The 15017-nt window shown below is 40.0% G+C and overlaps 1 protein-coding gene across 6 annotated transcripts in view; it reads right to left on the bottom strand.

The window, feature by feature from the left end:
• Nucleotides 1-15017, bottom strand: part of agtpbp1 (ATP/GTP binding carboxypeptidase 1) — a 240091-nt gene that overhangs the window by 164449 nt on the left and 60625 nt on the right. The window contains exon 4 of one of the 6 annotated variants that reach the window (XM_080188829.1): nucleotides 2213-2245. The exons of 4 other annotated variants lie outside the window; for them this stretch is intronic. In XM_080188829.1, coding sequence (XP_080044955.1) covers nucleotides 2213-2245 — 33 coding nt within the window. The remainder of the gene's footprint in view (nucleotides 1-2212; nucleotides 2246-15017) is intronic. One more of the 6 variants, XM_080188830.1, reaches the window with a different exon arrangement.

Raw genomic sequence — 15017 nt, 5'->3', positions numbered from 1 at the left:
CTTATCCTCAAACTATGACCCCGAGATCTGGTCTCCCCTAGTATCAGGAACGTTCTTTTTGAATCTATCCTGGCTAACTGTTAGAATTTTATAAATATCTATGAGATATTTATATTCACTCCAGTGAATATAATCCTAAAGAACTCAGTTTCTCGTATGACAGACCTGCCATCCCAAAAATTAGCCTGGTAAACCTTTGCTGTACTCCCTCTATAGCAAGGACATCCTTCCTCAAATAGGGCACCAAAACTGCACATAATACTCTAGGTGTGGCCTCACCAATGCCCTAAACAATTGCAGCAAAATATCCCTATGCTTAAATCCTCTCACGATGGAGGCCAACACACCATTTGCCTTCTTTGCTGCTTGCTTACTTTCAGCAACTGATGCACATGGTCACCAAGGCCTCATTGAGTATCCGCCTCTCAATTTATAGCCATTCAAGTAATAATGTCTTCCCATTATTGCTACTAAAGTGCATAACCTCACCTTTGTCCACATTATATTGCATATGCCCACACTCAGCCTGTCCAAATCACAGTAAAGCATCTCTGCATCCTCCTCGCAGTTCACCATCGCACCCAATTTTATATAATCTGCAAATTTGGAGATAATATGTTCAGTTCCTTCCTCCAATTCATTAATATTGAATGTGAACAGTTGGGTTCTAAGAACAGATCCCTGCAGAAACCCACTAGTCACAGACTGCCAATCAGAAAAAGACCGACTAATGCCAATCCTTTGCTACCTGTTGGCTAATCAGCTTTCCATCCATCTCAAGACATTACCTGCAATCCCACGTGCTTTAACTTTCGATAAGGTCTCGCATAACATACTATTACGTAAAGCCTTCTGAAAATCTAAATAAAAAATCCACTGGTTCCCCTCAGCTCATAACTGAACTAAACAGCACAGCAATTTCTAACAATACCAACATACAAGAATCTGAATTACAGCATTTGTTAATGGACTGCGGGGTGAAGGAGGCTACAATTATTCCTAGCTATGTTTCCTCATTTGCTAAGAGCAGAACAACTGTTTAACAAAATAAACTTGTCCTTGATCAGCTACCTGAAGGAGTAATAAGGGACGATGCACCCAGGTGAAGTTGCACCCCAGCAATTTTCAATCTCACATCACTTTCAAATATAGTAGCACTTCAAAAATATACATGAAATGACAATAATGCTGATGTACATGGCATAGTTACTGGCTTAAGGAAAATATAAACAGATGCAAAAATTATTTTGCAGTTGATAAAGCCAAAAGTTTCAAACAATTTTGTGATTCTTTCCAGAAGAAATTCTATTAATTTCTAGCAACTGAGCATACACAAATGAAAAAGTGTACAAAATGTTAGTAAACTAAAATGTACAAAAAAAATGCAAAATCAAAACCAACAGAACTTCAAAATTAAATATACAAACTATTAAAGTATGAGTGAAATCATTAAGCTCTGTCAACTATTCACTGTAGAACTGTGGGAAGTTAGAAAATAACTGGGACATGCAGGACTAAAAATTCATTTAGAGAAAATGCTGGAAATGGGTTAGGCAGCACCAGATACAAAAAAGGAGCCAACCTGGTGCATGCAACCTTTGTCAAATGTATCACCGTTCCTTCACTGTCACTGGGTCAAAATCCTAGAGCCCACTCCTGGACAGCACTGTGGGTGCGCTTGCACCACATGGATTACAGAGGTTTAAGGCGGCAGCTGCTCACTGGGAATTAGGGATGGGCAATGATGCTGGCTATGTCAATGATGCCCACATCTCTTGACTGAATTAAATATATATATTGTTACTCTATGGGTTCAGAAGAATACATCGGTTCACTCCAACAATGCTACCTACGCTGCTGAGTGGTTCCAGCATTTTCTGCTTTTGTTTCGGGTTATTTTGCTTTTTTTAAAATCTGAGTATTCCACTCAACCAGCAAGAACATTTTGATGAACAGAGCTAGACAAAATCACTTTTTGCCTTTCAACTGAGCTATGACATTCCAATTGCTTTTCCTTGTGTCATCGTCATGTAACTGCCCTATAGATGTCAAATGAATTTGTATGCTCAGTATATCACCAGTTCAATTTTCAGATCCCCAAATTCAAAACTGAGAAAATACACAAATAAAATGAAATTGCTACAATACCAGGTGCTACTAAAAGGACTGATGCTATGTAGTCATTAAAATGAATTCCAAAACAGAATCCTACCTGACGTTTGTAGGACTGAGAAAGGAAATGCTGCTGGACAAAACATAAACAAATTAAAAATCTGTGTGACTGCAGCTATATCAACTAACTTAAATTAAAGTCAATTTGAATCAACAGAGCAGATAGGATTATTGTTTGTTTCATAAGTTGCTGCACTATGTTGATTAAATCTTGCTCCAGGACTTGATATTTGCTGAATTATGTATCTTCCAACGAATAAAACTTTAAGAATGCAAGTGAAACAGAGTCCATCAATCTAATTTAAGCCTCTACTCACTAACAATCGCTTCCCCAATTATACTTGAATTTTAAGGCTTCCCTGAAAATGAAAATGTTCAACCAAGTGTGAACAAGAAAGAATATAAAATGGACTAAAGTAACATTTGTAAACTTGATAAAAGAGATCACAATTGGTGATATACAGTTAACACTTGTATTTCCTATAACAAAAATAAGCTCATACAATGGGACATATTACCAGCAGCTGGATGACACAATAATTTCCTCTGATGGAAATAAATCAGATAAAGAGTTAAAATCCAGGGACTACGTTTACTATTCCTTTACTGCCATATAGTTATTTAAAAGACACTATTTCCTTGGGCTATTGAGAAGATGGACAAACTAGGGCAGCAGCCTCATTAATCAAATTAAATTGGGGTCTTGAAAATCATGAAAGGAAAGCTTACAAGTGTAAAACTTATTTATTTTACCTTCATACTGATATTGACCACAAGAGACTGTACAAGTCCAGGTCCAAATGTAACAAGCCATAACCCCAACAAATGGTTTTCTGCCCACACAGATTTGCAAATTGTAGCATTATATTTGAGTCATGTGATCTCCATTCATATGGCTTCCATTAATTTTCATCACATAGCTACTGCATACATCAGTGACACAAATATTAGTGGCAACTGATTAAGTAAAGGTTGCATTGCCATTCTAATAATTGGCAATAAACCAGAAATGCTTCCCATCAAATATATGAAGTATTTCCCTTCAATGTAAACAATGAACCCAAATGCTTCATTGAGTTCTTCCTGTAGGACACCCCATTTTTCAGACTGCGCAAGATGGGAGATTGAATCTGACAAACATGGTAACAAGATATAACCATAGAATCCCTTCAATACAGGAGGAGGCCATTCACCCCATCAAGCCTGCATAGACAGCAATCCCACCCTATCTCCGTAACACCATATATTTATCAAGCTAATCCCCCTGAAACTAGGGTCAATTTAGTATGGTCAATCAACCTAAATGCACATTTTTGGGCTGTGAGAAGAAACCAGAGTACCGGGAGGAAACCAGAGTATCCGGAGGAAACCCATGCAGACACAGGGAGAATGTGCAAACTCCACAGAGAGTGACTCAAGGTGGGAATTGAACCCAGGTTCCTGCTGCCGTGAGGCAGCAGTGCATACCACTGTGCCACCTTGGACCACTTCTTATGCTCTACTCATTTTCTTTACAGCTGCTGGACAATAAAAGATTTGTATTTATACAGTAACTTTTAATGCAGCAAACAGCCAAAGGTATTTTATAAGTAGAGAGAAAAGCACAAGAGGTCAGGGAATGTTGGTCAAAAAAATTTCAAAGCCAATGTTAGCAAAGTTGGAGAGAGATGTGGACAGTCAGAGGGTTTTATGAAGGATATTCCAGACAGTCAATTTTGAGGCTCAGTAGTTAAAAAGAGAGGCAGTAAAGTCAAATAGGTCAATCATTTTTAGCAGCTATTACTATGCAAACTCAAAGGTGTTCAGCATTCAAAGAGTTAATACACACCTTTACATTGCACTGGCATTTACCATTGGGCAAACACTTGCTATGGGCTTTTTTGTTTCAACTGCAATGCAGTTCTTGCCAATAGTTTATTTTAAACATTTTACCTTATTGCCATTCTGACTGAAAACCAACAGTCAAACTTGCATTACCTTCCCCTAAGATGGAATATAAGAGTGGGGAAGCACTATGATTCAGATGAAATTTCAAACACATGGATGAATATATTAAGCACAATGCTGGAGGACATCAAACCAATGTCTGTCAATCAGTACATCAGTGAATTGCAATTTTTCCTGGGCACATCACAGGTACAAAGTCATGATATCGTAGGTTACTGTTAATCTTGCAAGAAATAGGAATGAAGGCCATTACAATACTCAAGACCCAATCACAAGGTTAGAAATGGGGCAATTAGAGAGGACAGAGGTTGAGAGCACCTTTGGGGAACAGAATGATGACAACTATGTTGAAAAGTGAGAAGGATGATGCATAAGCAAAGACAGCCATTTAGAATGTTAGCAACCATTAAGTAGTCAGACGTAGGTTTCATTACAATGCTAAGAAACTGCAGAGTGACAGGGAAGTTAAGGTTAAGATTGAATGCTGGGAAAAAAATTGGAGTAGTTGGGGAGAGTAAGTCACAGCTTAAGTATCTGCCTGAGCAGTCTTAATTTGGAATACTGCTCAAAAAAGACATCTTGTCAAAGCTTTTTGTCTTGCATTCATCAGGACAATTGCAAGAATACCAATGTCAGAAGAAACAACAATTTTATACTGAATGAGAACAAAGTGCTGACTGGTGTGCAAGTGGATTCTGATTGGTAGAAGCATCATGGAGAATACACCAGTTAATGGTGACTGACAGCTAACTGCCAAGCATTGCTTGAAAATGTAAACCAGGCAGTTTGATTCTGATTTGTTCATTCTTCTGGACAATACCACAGCCAGCAATTGGTCATTACTTATTCAGCTGGTTGTACTGGTTTACGCTTTATCTTATTTATAACTGGTTCTGCAGAGCATGAATTGGCCAACGGTTGGACAAACTCTTACAACCAGCTCTGAACAAGACTTCTAGATATGCAGTGAAGGGTTTCTTCAATTTTGTGAGAACTTAGGAAATACAACAACAATTTGCATGCACCAACAATGTGATAATGACCATGTAATTTGTTCTTTCATGATATAGGATCAAAGAATAAATACTTGAATATACGATTTGCATATTGTTAGCATTGTTGTGTCCATGTGCTCAATCGACATTGTTAGCCTATTCACCAATGTTCCACCTAAGGAAGTCATAAATATTTGTGCTACAACACTCTGTCATGGTGACCTAAATGCACCCTTAATCAATACTCGTTGAATTTATGGACTCAAATTTGCGCAATTGAGTTAAGCTTTAACAATAGTACATATGCCCAAATAGATGGTGTTGTCATGGGATCAGTGGCAAAATAATGAGGCTGGGATGCTCCTTAAATTATGAACATAGAAATATAACAAATAGAAGCAGAAGGCAGCCATTTCTCCCCTCAAGCATGCTCCACCATTCAACAAGGTCATTACAAATTTTCTAGTTTGCCACACTCTCCACATAGACCACAATTTCCTGAGTACCCAAAAATCTATTGATCTCGGTCTTGAATATACATAATGATTAAGCATCCACAATTTTTTAGGGTAGAGAATTCAAAAGAATAGCAACACTTTTTGAATGAAGAAATTTTTCCTTTAGAGTTTCAGATCTGGCTCAGTTGGTGGCACTCTCACTTGAGTGTGTTTCTGGTTCAATTCCCTCTCCTGGGTTCAAGTACAAAAATCAAGGCTTACACTCCAGTACTAACAGAGCGCTGCATTGTCAGAGATCGTCTTTCAGATGAGGCATTAAACAGAAGTTCCACCTGTCTGTTCAGGTAGATATCAAAGATCTCATGGCACAATTGCAAAGTGAAAACAGGGATATCATCCTTAGTGTCCTAACAATATTTATTCTTTGATCCAATATCATGAAAGAACAAATCATATGGTCAATATCACATTGTTGTTGGTGCATGTAAATTGTTGTTATGTTTCCTACATTACAACAGCAAATGCACTTCAAAAGTCTCGACAGGTTGTAAAGTGTTCCGAGGTATTCAGTGGTAACAATAAGGGCTCCAAGCTTAGCCTCATCAATGGTTTGTATAATCATGGTAAGGCTTCTATACCCTTGCAATCCAAAACTTGAGAGTCAAAAACTAACATAGTATTTGTCTAACTGCTTATAATACCTGCATGCTAACATTCTGTGATTCATGTACAAGGATACCCAATTCCCTCTGACAGCAAAATTTCTTAGCCTCCTGACATTCAACTGTTTTTAATACAAGCATTACACAGAATCCAATGGCTCTCAATTTGGTGCAACACCTCTTGTGTGGGATCTGAAGTAGTACTTCAAGATCCAGGGTCAAATCTTTCAGATTTTGGAACTATTCCATGCTCGCTACTTACTTCAGTGGTATCAAGGTCATCTTCAACACCTTAGCATAATAGATGCAAACCTTGAGCTTTAAGCTCGAATGAAGTCTAAATGGAGGTACTATGACATATAAATCACACATCCTCACTGACAGTTTAGAACATAAGAACATAAGAAATAGGAGCAGGAGTAGGCCATCTAGCCCTTCGAGCCTGCCCCGCCATTCAATAAGATCATGGCTGATCTGTCGTGGCTCAGTTCCACATTCCCGCCCTTTCCCCATAACCCTTAATCCCCTCTCTTATCAAAAACCCATCAACCCGCGTCTTAAAAATATTTAGCGAGGTAGCCTCCACCACTTCAATGGGCAGAGAATTCCAGAGATTCACCACCCTTTGAGTGAAGAAGTTCCTCCTCAACTCCATTCTAAACCGCGCCCCCTTTATCTTGAGGCTGTGCCCCCTAGTCCTACTGTCCTTTCTGAGCGGGAAGAGTCTCTCCACTTCTATCCTATCCATCCCATTCATCATCTTGTATGTCTCAATGAGATCTCCCCTCATTCTTCTAAACTCTAACGAGTACAAGCCTAGTTTATTCAGCCTCTCCTCATAGCTCAACCCCCTCAACTCCGGCATTAGCCTAGTAAACCTCCTCTGCACTCCCTCCAAGGCCAAAATATCCTTAGTGGGTAATGGCACTGCCAAGTGTAGCAATCAGTAAGGTTCCATGCTTTTGGTAGTAAATAAGGTCTATAGTCAGGGCAGCAGGAAGAGAACTATAGTGGTTGACATGAGGGATTCATAAATTAAGCAGGGTTCTTCAAATGGTTGTTGCCGTAAAGTATGAATATCCAGTGATAAATGAAATAGCCTCAATGCTCATTGTCTGGCTCACCTTTTAAATAGGGTTACATGGTTGAGGTATCAGGATACTTCTGGTATTTGTGAAGCTATTCTTTGCAAAGAGCTGGCAAAGACAGGACGGGAGAAAATGTATCTGGCTCTACAGTAGGCAATGATGGATTTCACTTGGTCATTCTGTGATAAGCAGCTAATAGTGTTTGAAATTCAGTGAGCTCAGTAAAGAGGAAAGCAAATACTACCAATAAATTAAACACAATGAACAGCACAATAAAAATTGGAAAAAAGTCTACTACAATGAGAATAAGGTACTTTCTTTAGAAAAGTGTAGAAAAGTGTGTGTCATGTAGAAAGCATATCGCTTCTTAGGCAGTTCTTTGGGTTCAAGGATGATTGGCTTCCACACTGATTCAATGGGTTCTAAAACAGCTGATAAGTCTAATGTGTGATCTAAAGATTCTACCGCATTTGGGTTGGCGGTTTTTGAAAGTTGGGTAGATGAGTCGTTTCAAGATTTGTACAGTCCCTCCAAAGCCTCTACAAGTCCCTGACAACGTATTTCGATGTGATTGGTACCTTCCTACAAGAACCTTATACATTTTAATTGGTCACCCATGAGTTAGCAAGCATGTCTGACCTCTTCAGGGACATGGTTTGAGGACATTCCTGAAAATGTATTCATGGATCTCCGACGAAAATCAAGTTCTGAGGCCAGCAGTTACTTTGGGAGTCTGATATTTCATCTAGCAGAAGTGGTTGAGTGATGTGAAGTCACTGAAATTACCACTTGTTAATTTTTAAAATATTGATTTGAACTTAATTCGAGGTTGAGAGACTGAAATAAATATACAAGTTCCTGTAAATTTTACAACATGACTCAGGCAAATATTTGATTGATAGCTACTGCAGAAAATACAACCAACACAAGGTAAATTAAGGGATGTCTCCTCATACAGAGCTGTACTAAAATTTCAGTAGGTTCATGCAAAGACAAATAAGAAACTTAATATCTTAAATGTTTTACACCATAATTCACATCAACTGTTCAATTATCACTTCCATGGTGTTACTGCGATATTTTTTGAAAAATTAGTCCAAAGTTGCAAATGCACAGTTATTTCTAACTTCAGTCTAGTGCTGTTTGAAAAACGCATTTCGTGGAATTGAAAATGCAACAATGACTTTGGCTTAATTAAGTGCTTACCTTCTGGTGGAATATACTTATGGGTAAGGTTTTTGGGACTAGAAGTGTGTTTCCTGTCAAAAGTGCTAGCCATCTCTGCAGCAGACTGTCAGGTTAATGTGGATGCAGATTAAAAGGAGCCACTGAAACACTACAGTTTATTAAGTTGTCAATGACAGGCAGGGGACAGAGAACTCCTCAGAACATTAGAGGTCTTTTTTTGGATTGTATGGGCAGTTGACTCAACAAATTTTATCTCTAACTTACATTGATATTGTCATGATGCCAAAGGAACTTAAAAAGAATGTGCAGAGAATATCTGATACCTCTCCCATACACGCACATGCGATATGTGATATAGCAATTCACAGTTACGGGTTCTATAGATGTATCTTACTGAGCATCAGCAACTTCTCAAATTTGTCAAATCAACAAAAGAGGAAACACGTGAGTAGACTGCACAACTATAAAGTACAAGACAAAAAATACTGTTTAAAAGATAAAGAAAAAGTGCCCATCTTTCCTTGAACTCAGGTTTTTACCCTGGCATAGTACGAAAGTGGTTCTCAAAGGCATACATCAAATCCAATGTGACTGTGACGAAGGTAAATTATACCTCTGTTTTTCTTGACTTTTATGCCCATGATGCAGTTGATCACACCATCCTCATCCAACAGCATTCAGCTGGGTGGGACTACACTCATCTGGTTTCATTCTTAAGCTGTCTAACTGTAGCAGCAATCTTCTATTTCTCATCTACATGCATCTCACTCCATCTTCAGGATATCATCCAAAGCACAACTTCTGTTGGCGACATCCAATTTTCCCTCACCACACCTCACTGTCATATTTGATCCAGAAAGGAGCTTCCAATCATATATTTGGGCTGTTCATGTGACCTACTTCCACCTCCATAACATCGTCCATCCCCATGGGACACAATGCGGGAAAGTTGTGAGGTTATGCACTTTGGTAGGAAGAATAGAGGCATAGACTATCTTCTAAATGGGGAGAGAATTCAGGACTCAGAACTCGGAAGAGCAAAGAAATTTAACAGAGTCCTGAACTAGGACTCCCAAGGTTAACTTGCAGGTTGAATTGGTAAAAAGGAAGGCAAATGCAATGTTAGCATTCATTTCGAGAGAACTAGAATGCAAGAGCAGATGCACTGCTGAGGCTTTGTAAGGCTTTGGTCAAACCACATTTGGAGTATTGTGAGCAATTTTGGGGTATCCAAGGAAAGTGGTGCTAGCCCTAGAGAGAGTCCAGAAAAGGTTCACGAGAATAGTCCCATGAGTGGACGCTTGACATAGGGGTTGTGTTCGAGGACACTGGGTCTGTACCCAATGGAGTTTCGAAGAGTGACACTACTGTGTCTTTCAAAAATGTGTTCTTAAATCATGACCTCTGTAATTTGTAAGCAGACCTTTTAATTTTTTTCATTGTGACACCAGCTGCCTGATTAGATATCCTTTTATTGCCGCTTAAATAGGGTTTTGTTTATTTTTAATTTGAGTCTAAAGCAATGTCCTGGAATTTAATGAGTTTACAACCCTTTTGAATTGTTAGGGGGAGAAATGACTGACAGATCAGGTGACAAGAATTCTTTTACTTTCAGTTTTTGGCTGCTGGCTGCTTTTTAGTTAGAAGCTGTGCAGACTTCAGGCTGGATGCAGTGTTATGTTCTCTCTCTCCCAGGTGTTTTTGGAAGCTATTCTGACCTCAAGCTTGTCTGGGTGTGTCAAGAAAGCTGCAGAATCCAACAACAAAACCATGTCAGCATTCTTATTTTCTGTGCTAAACCTGTGGCAGGTGTACGTTTATTAGCACGTTTGTTGAATGGGAACAATGTATTTAGCTGTTAAGGTTTATACAACATCATGGTTGTTTCTTTCTTGTTTGTCAGTGGTAAAAACTATTGCTAATTTTCTGTATTAACTATATTCTTAAATAAACTTTGTCTGATAAAAGCTCCCTACTTACCCGAGCCAAATTCAAATTGCAAAACTTATGGTCTAGGCTGACTTCATAAAATACCTTGAAGTTTCTGACCTGGATTATAAAAAGGACAGGGGGGACAGGAGAAATCGCACTGAAACTTACAGAATGCTGAAAGGCCTGGATAGAGTGGACATGGGAAAGAGGTTTCCGTTAGCAGGCGAGACGAGGATCAGAGGGCACAGCCCCACAATAAAGGGACGACCCTTTAGAACTGAGATGAGGAGGAATTTCTTCAGCGAGAGAATGGTGAATCTACAGAATTCATTGCCACAGAAGGCTATGCAGCCCAGGTCATTAAGCATATTTAAGACAGAAATAGATAGGCTCCTGATTGGTATGAGGATCAAAGATTACGAGGAAAAGATGAGAGAATGAGGTTGAAAAACCTATCAGCCATGATTGAATGGTGAGGCAGACTCAATGGACCAAATGGCCTAATTCTGCTCCTATATCTTATGGTCACATTACCTTGATTCTTCTGCTCTGAAACTCTCATCCATGCATTTGTCTCCTCTGGGTTTGAGTATTTAATGCACTTCTGGCTGCCTTCCCAAGGCCTACCCTCCATCAACTTGAGACAACAGAAATCTCAGCTATTCATATCCTAAATCACATCAAATCCTGATCACCACCATGCCTGGGCACACTGATGTACACTGCTCCTGTTTAAAGAATGCCTTGCTTTCAAAATTCCCATCCTTACTTCCAAGTGCCTCCATTATATTTCACAATATATTATGCTTTATCTTTCATTTACATTGAAAAAACATTGCGTCACCTTGTGAATAGCTTAGCAACACTTGACTTCTTAACAAACAAAAGCTTTTTAAATGGATAAACTTACAGGGTCAGATTTTCTGGCTTCTCCATGGTGTGTCTTCTGGCGGTAGGGGCAACTTGCCATTAGCTGCCAGCAGGATCTTCTGGACCCGCTGATGTCTATGGCATTTTTGCATGGCTCACCTGTCCCACCGCAGGCTATCACCTCCAACAGGAAGGAAACATGCTGCTGATGGGAAGGGCTGGAAAATTCACCCATGGAATTGAAAGTCTTGCTAACAGTTTACCCCTTATAGAACATATACAAGGTTAAAAAAAATCACAACTTTGAAGTGGCAATAAATAACCACCATTACTTTAACAAAAAATCTAGATTGGAAAGGCTACAATCTACTATTATTTTTCAGATGCATCATAGAAAGCATTCTTTCTGGTTGTATCTCTTAGTATGGCTCCTGCTCTGCCCAAGATTGCAAGAAACTACAAAAGGTCATGAATGTAGCCCAGTCCATCACACAAACCAGCCTTCCATCTATTAATTCTGTCTACACTTCTTGCTGCCTTGGCCATGTAGCCAACATAATTAAAGGCCCGACACATTAAATATATGTGCACAAAAACTACATTAATAATTATCAATACTTTAAAATTCCATACTTCCAGGGACAGAAATGAAAATCCAGCATAAAGTAATTCAAAAAATGATCATAGATGGTGCTGGAATGCACATTCTGCTTTGTTCCAAAAGGTTCTGATGACAAAATGATTAGAAGAGAGATATATTATGGATGTTGTCATTTTGATCCTTTGTGAAGTTACAATTGTGACAACAATCCACATTATAACCAGGCGAAAATGACAAAAGGCAACTATGAGACGTGACACAAAGAAAACAAAAAAATTATGCAACTTGTCCCATTAAATAATGTGCGTGCTAAGACTTCACTTGGGGTGAGTTTTTTTTTAATTTCCTGTTCTTGTAGGGAATTAATTGAGCTGGCAGCACAGGAAGCTTTTTATTAGGCATCTTGATTCTAAATTCAGATACTGGAGTTGTAATCAGTCTGGTGGGAACGGATCAAACAGTATGACCTGTTTAAGCATTTGTTACTGGAGATTCAAAATTTGAGGGAAACGTGTGAGGTTTTGAGCAAGGAAGATAAAAGACAAGAATTAGCAAATGCATTTTTTAAAATACAGGACAAATATTAGTACACATATGTTCATTGGGCATTAACTTTTGGCCTCAGGATGGTGTACAATTCTTATGATATATTGTTTCAGCAAATTTGCTGCAGTTAAAATTTATTTATCAGTTTCACAAGGCAGGCTACATTAACACTGCAATGAAGTTAGTGTGAAAACCCCCTCATCACCACACGCCGATGCCTGTTCGGGTAGACTGAAGGAGAATTTGGCATGGCCAATGCACCTAACCAGCATGTCTTTTGGACTGTGGGAGGAAATCGGAGCATCCGCAAACCCACGCAGACACAGAAAACGTGCAAACTCCACACAGTGACTCAAGCCGGGAATTGAACCCAGATCCCTAGCGTTGTGAGGCTAACCACTATGCCACAGTTTCGCCCCAGCTTGCAGCTCAAACTACAAAGTCATTGTCACACTGAAGGTGATGCAGACTTACGGAAAGCAACAGAAATCAGCTCCAAATCGTGGAATATTTGTAAGCAGCATTTTCTTTGAAATTGTAAAGATTTCCACGTGTGTTACTAATATTCCCTTCTTGCAAAATACATTGCAAAGCTGCCATAATAGGAAATGCTAGCTCAATAGGCTTTAATCTGTCAGAAATCTCTTAGTATGACTATTAGACTGAAACACCATGGTAAATGGGACAGACTTTGAACAGATCTAGCAATTCAAGACTGGACATCCATGTCTTACTCCAGTATAATCCGCAACTTCATGGTCCAGCATATTGCCAACTCAACCATTGCCATCAAGCCAGGGTCAGTGGAGGGCTTAGCAGGAGCACCGGACATACCTAAAAATGAGGCATCAGCCTGGTGAAGCTAGCATACAAGTAGTCCTGTTTGGTAAACAGGATAACTAGCAAGTGATGAACAGAGCTAAGAAATCCCATAACCAACAGATCAGATTCAAACTCTGCAGTCCTGCCACATCTTGTCATGAATGGTGGTACACAGTTAAACAACGCTCTGGATATGGGGGCTCCACAACATTGCCATCCTCAGTGATGGAGGAGCCCATCACATCAGTGCAAAAGATAAGGCTGAAGTATTTGCAGCAATCTTCAGCCAGAAATGCCAAGTGGATGATCCATCTTGGCCTCCTCCAGAGGTCCCCAGCATCTCATTCTCCAGCCAATTCAATTCACTCAAAGTGATATCAAGAAATGGTTGGAGATTCTGGATACGCAAAGGCAATGAACCGCAGATAACATTACAGCAATAAAGAATTGTGCTCCATAACTTGCTGCGCCCCTAGCCACGCTGTTCTACTACAGCTACAACACTGGCATCTACCCAACAATGTGAAGAATTGCCCAGGTATGTCCTGTACTCAAAAACCAAGATAAGTCCAACATGGACAATTACCGACCCCTCAGTCCACTCTCAATCATCAGTAAAGTTATGGAAAGGGTCATCAACAGTGCTATCAAGTAGCATCTGCTCAGCAAAACCTTGCTCAGTGATGCCCAGTTTGGGCTTCATCAATGTCACTCAGCTCCTGGCTTCATTATAGCCTTGGTTCAAACATGGACAAAAGAACCGAATTCCAGAGGTGAAGAGGGAATACAGTCTTTGGCATTAAGTCGCATTCGACTGAGTGTGGCCTCAAGGAATCCAAAATTGAAATCAATGGCTTTCAGGGGGCAAACTCTGTTGGTTGGAGTCATACCTAGCACATAGGAAGATGGTTGTGTGTGTGTGTGTTTGTGGCGGGGGGGGCGGCGCGCGGTGGTGTCAGTCATCTCAACTCCAGGACATCTCTGCAGGAGTCCCTCAGGGTAGTGTCCCAGGCCTAACAATCTTCAACTGCTTCATCAATGACCTTCCCTTGATCATAAAGTGGGGATGTTCACCAATGATTGCACAATATTCAGCACCATTTGAGACTCTCATACTGAAGCAGTCCATGTTCAAAAGCAATAAGACCTGGACAATATCAGGCATGGGCTGACAAGTGGCAAGCAACATTTGCACCACACAAATGACCATCGCCAATAATAGAACATAGAACATTACAGCACAAACAGGCCCTTTGGCCCACAAGTTGCACTGATATCCCTACCTACCAGGCCTATCTATAACCCTCAATCCCACTGAATCCCATGTACTCATCCAGAAGTCTCTTAACAGACCCCAACGAGTTTGCCTCCACCACCACCACCGATGGCAGCCGATTCCACTCACTCACCACTCTCTGAGTGAAAAACTTACCCCTGACATCTCCTCTGTACCTACTCCCCAGCACTTTAAACCTGTGTCCTCTTGTAGCGACCATTTCAGCCCTGGGAAATTGCCTCCGAGAATCCACTCTATCTGTATCTCTCAACATCTTATAAACCTTTATCAGGTCGCCTCTCTACCTTCATCTCTCCAGGGAGAAAAGACCTAGCTCCCTCAACCTATCCTCATAAGGCATGCCACCCAATCGAGGCAACATCCTTGTACATCTCCTCTGCACCCTTTCAATAGCTTCCACATCCTTCTTGTAGAGAGGCAACCAGAGCTGCGCACATTA

This window comes from Carcharhinus amblyrhynchos, chromosome 5, assembly GCF_965287045.1.
Source record: "Carcharhinus amblyrhynchos chromosome 5, sCarAmb.v2.hapA, whole genome shotgun sequence".
NCBI classification, from domain to species: domain Eukaryota; kingdom Metazoa; phylum Chordata; class Chondrichthyes; order Carcharhiniformes; family Carcharhinidae; genus Carcharhinus; species Carcharhinus amblyrhynchos.
The sequence above is the reverse complement of the archived record's forward strand: the minus strand, read 5'-3'. Positions and strand labels throughout refer to the sequence as shown.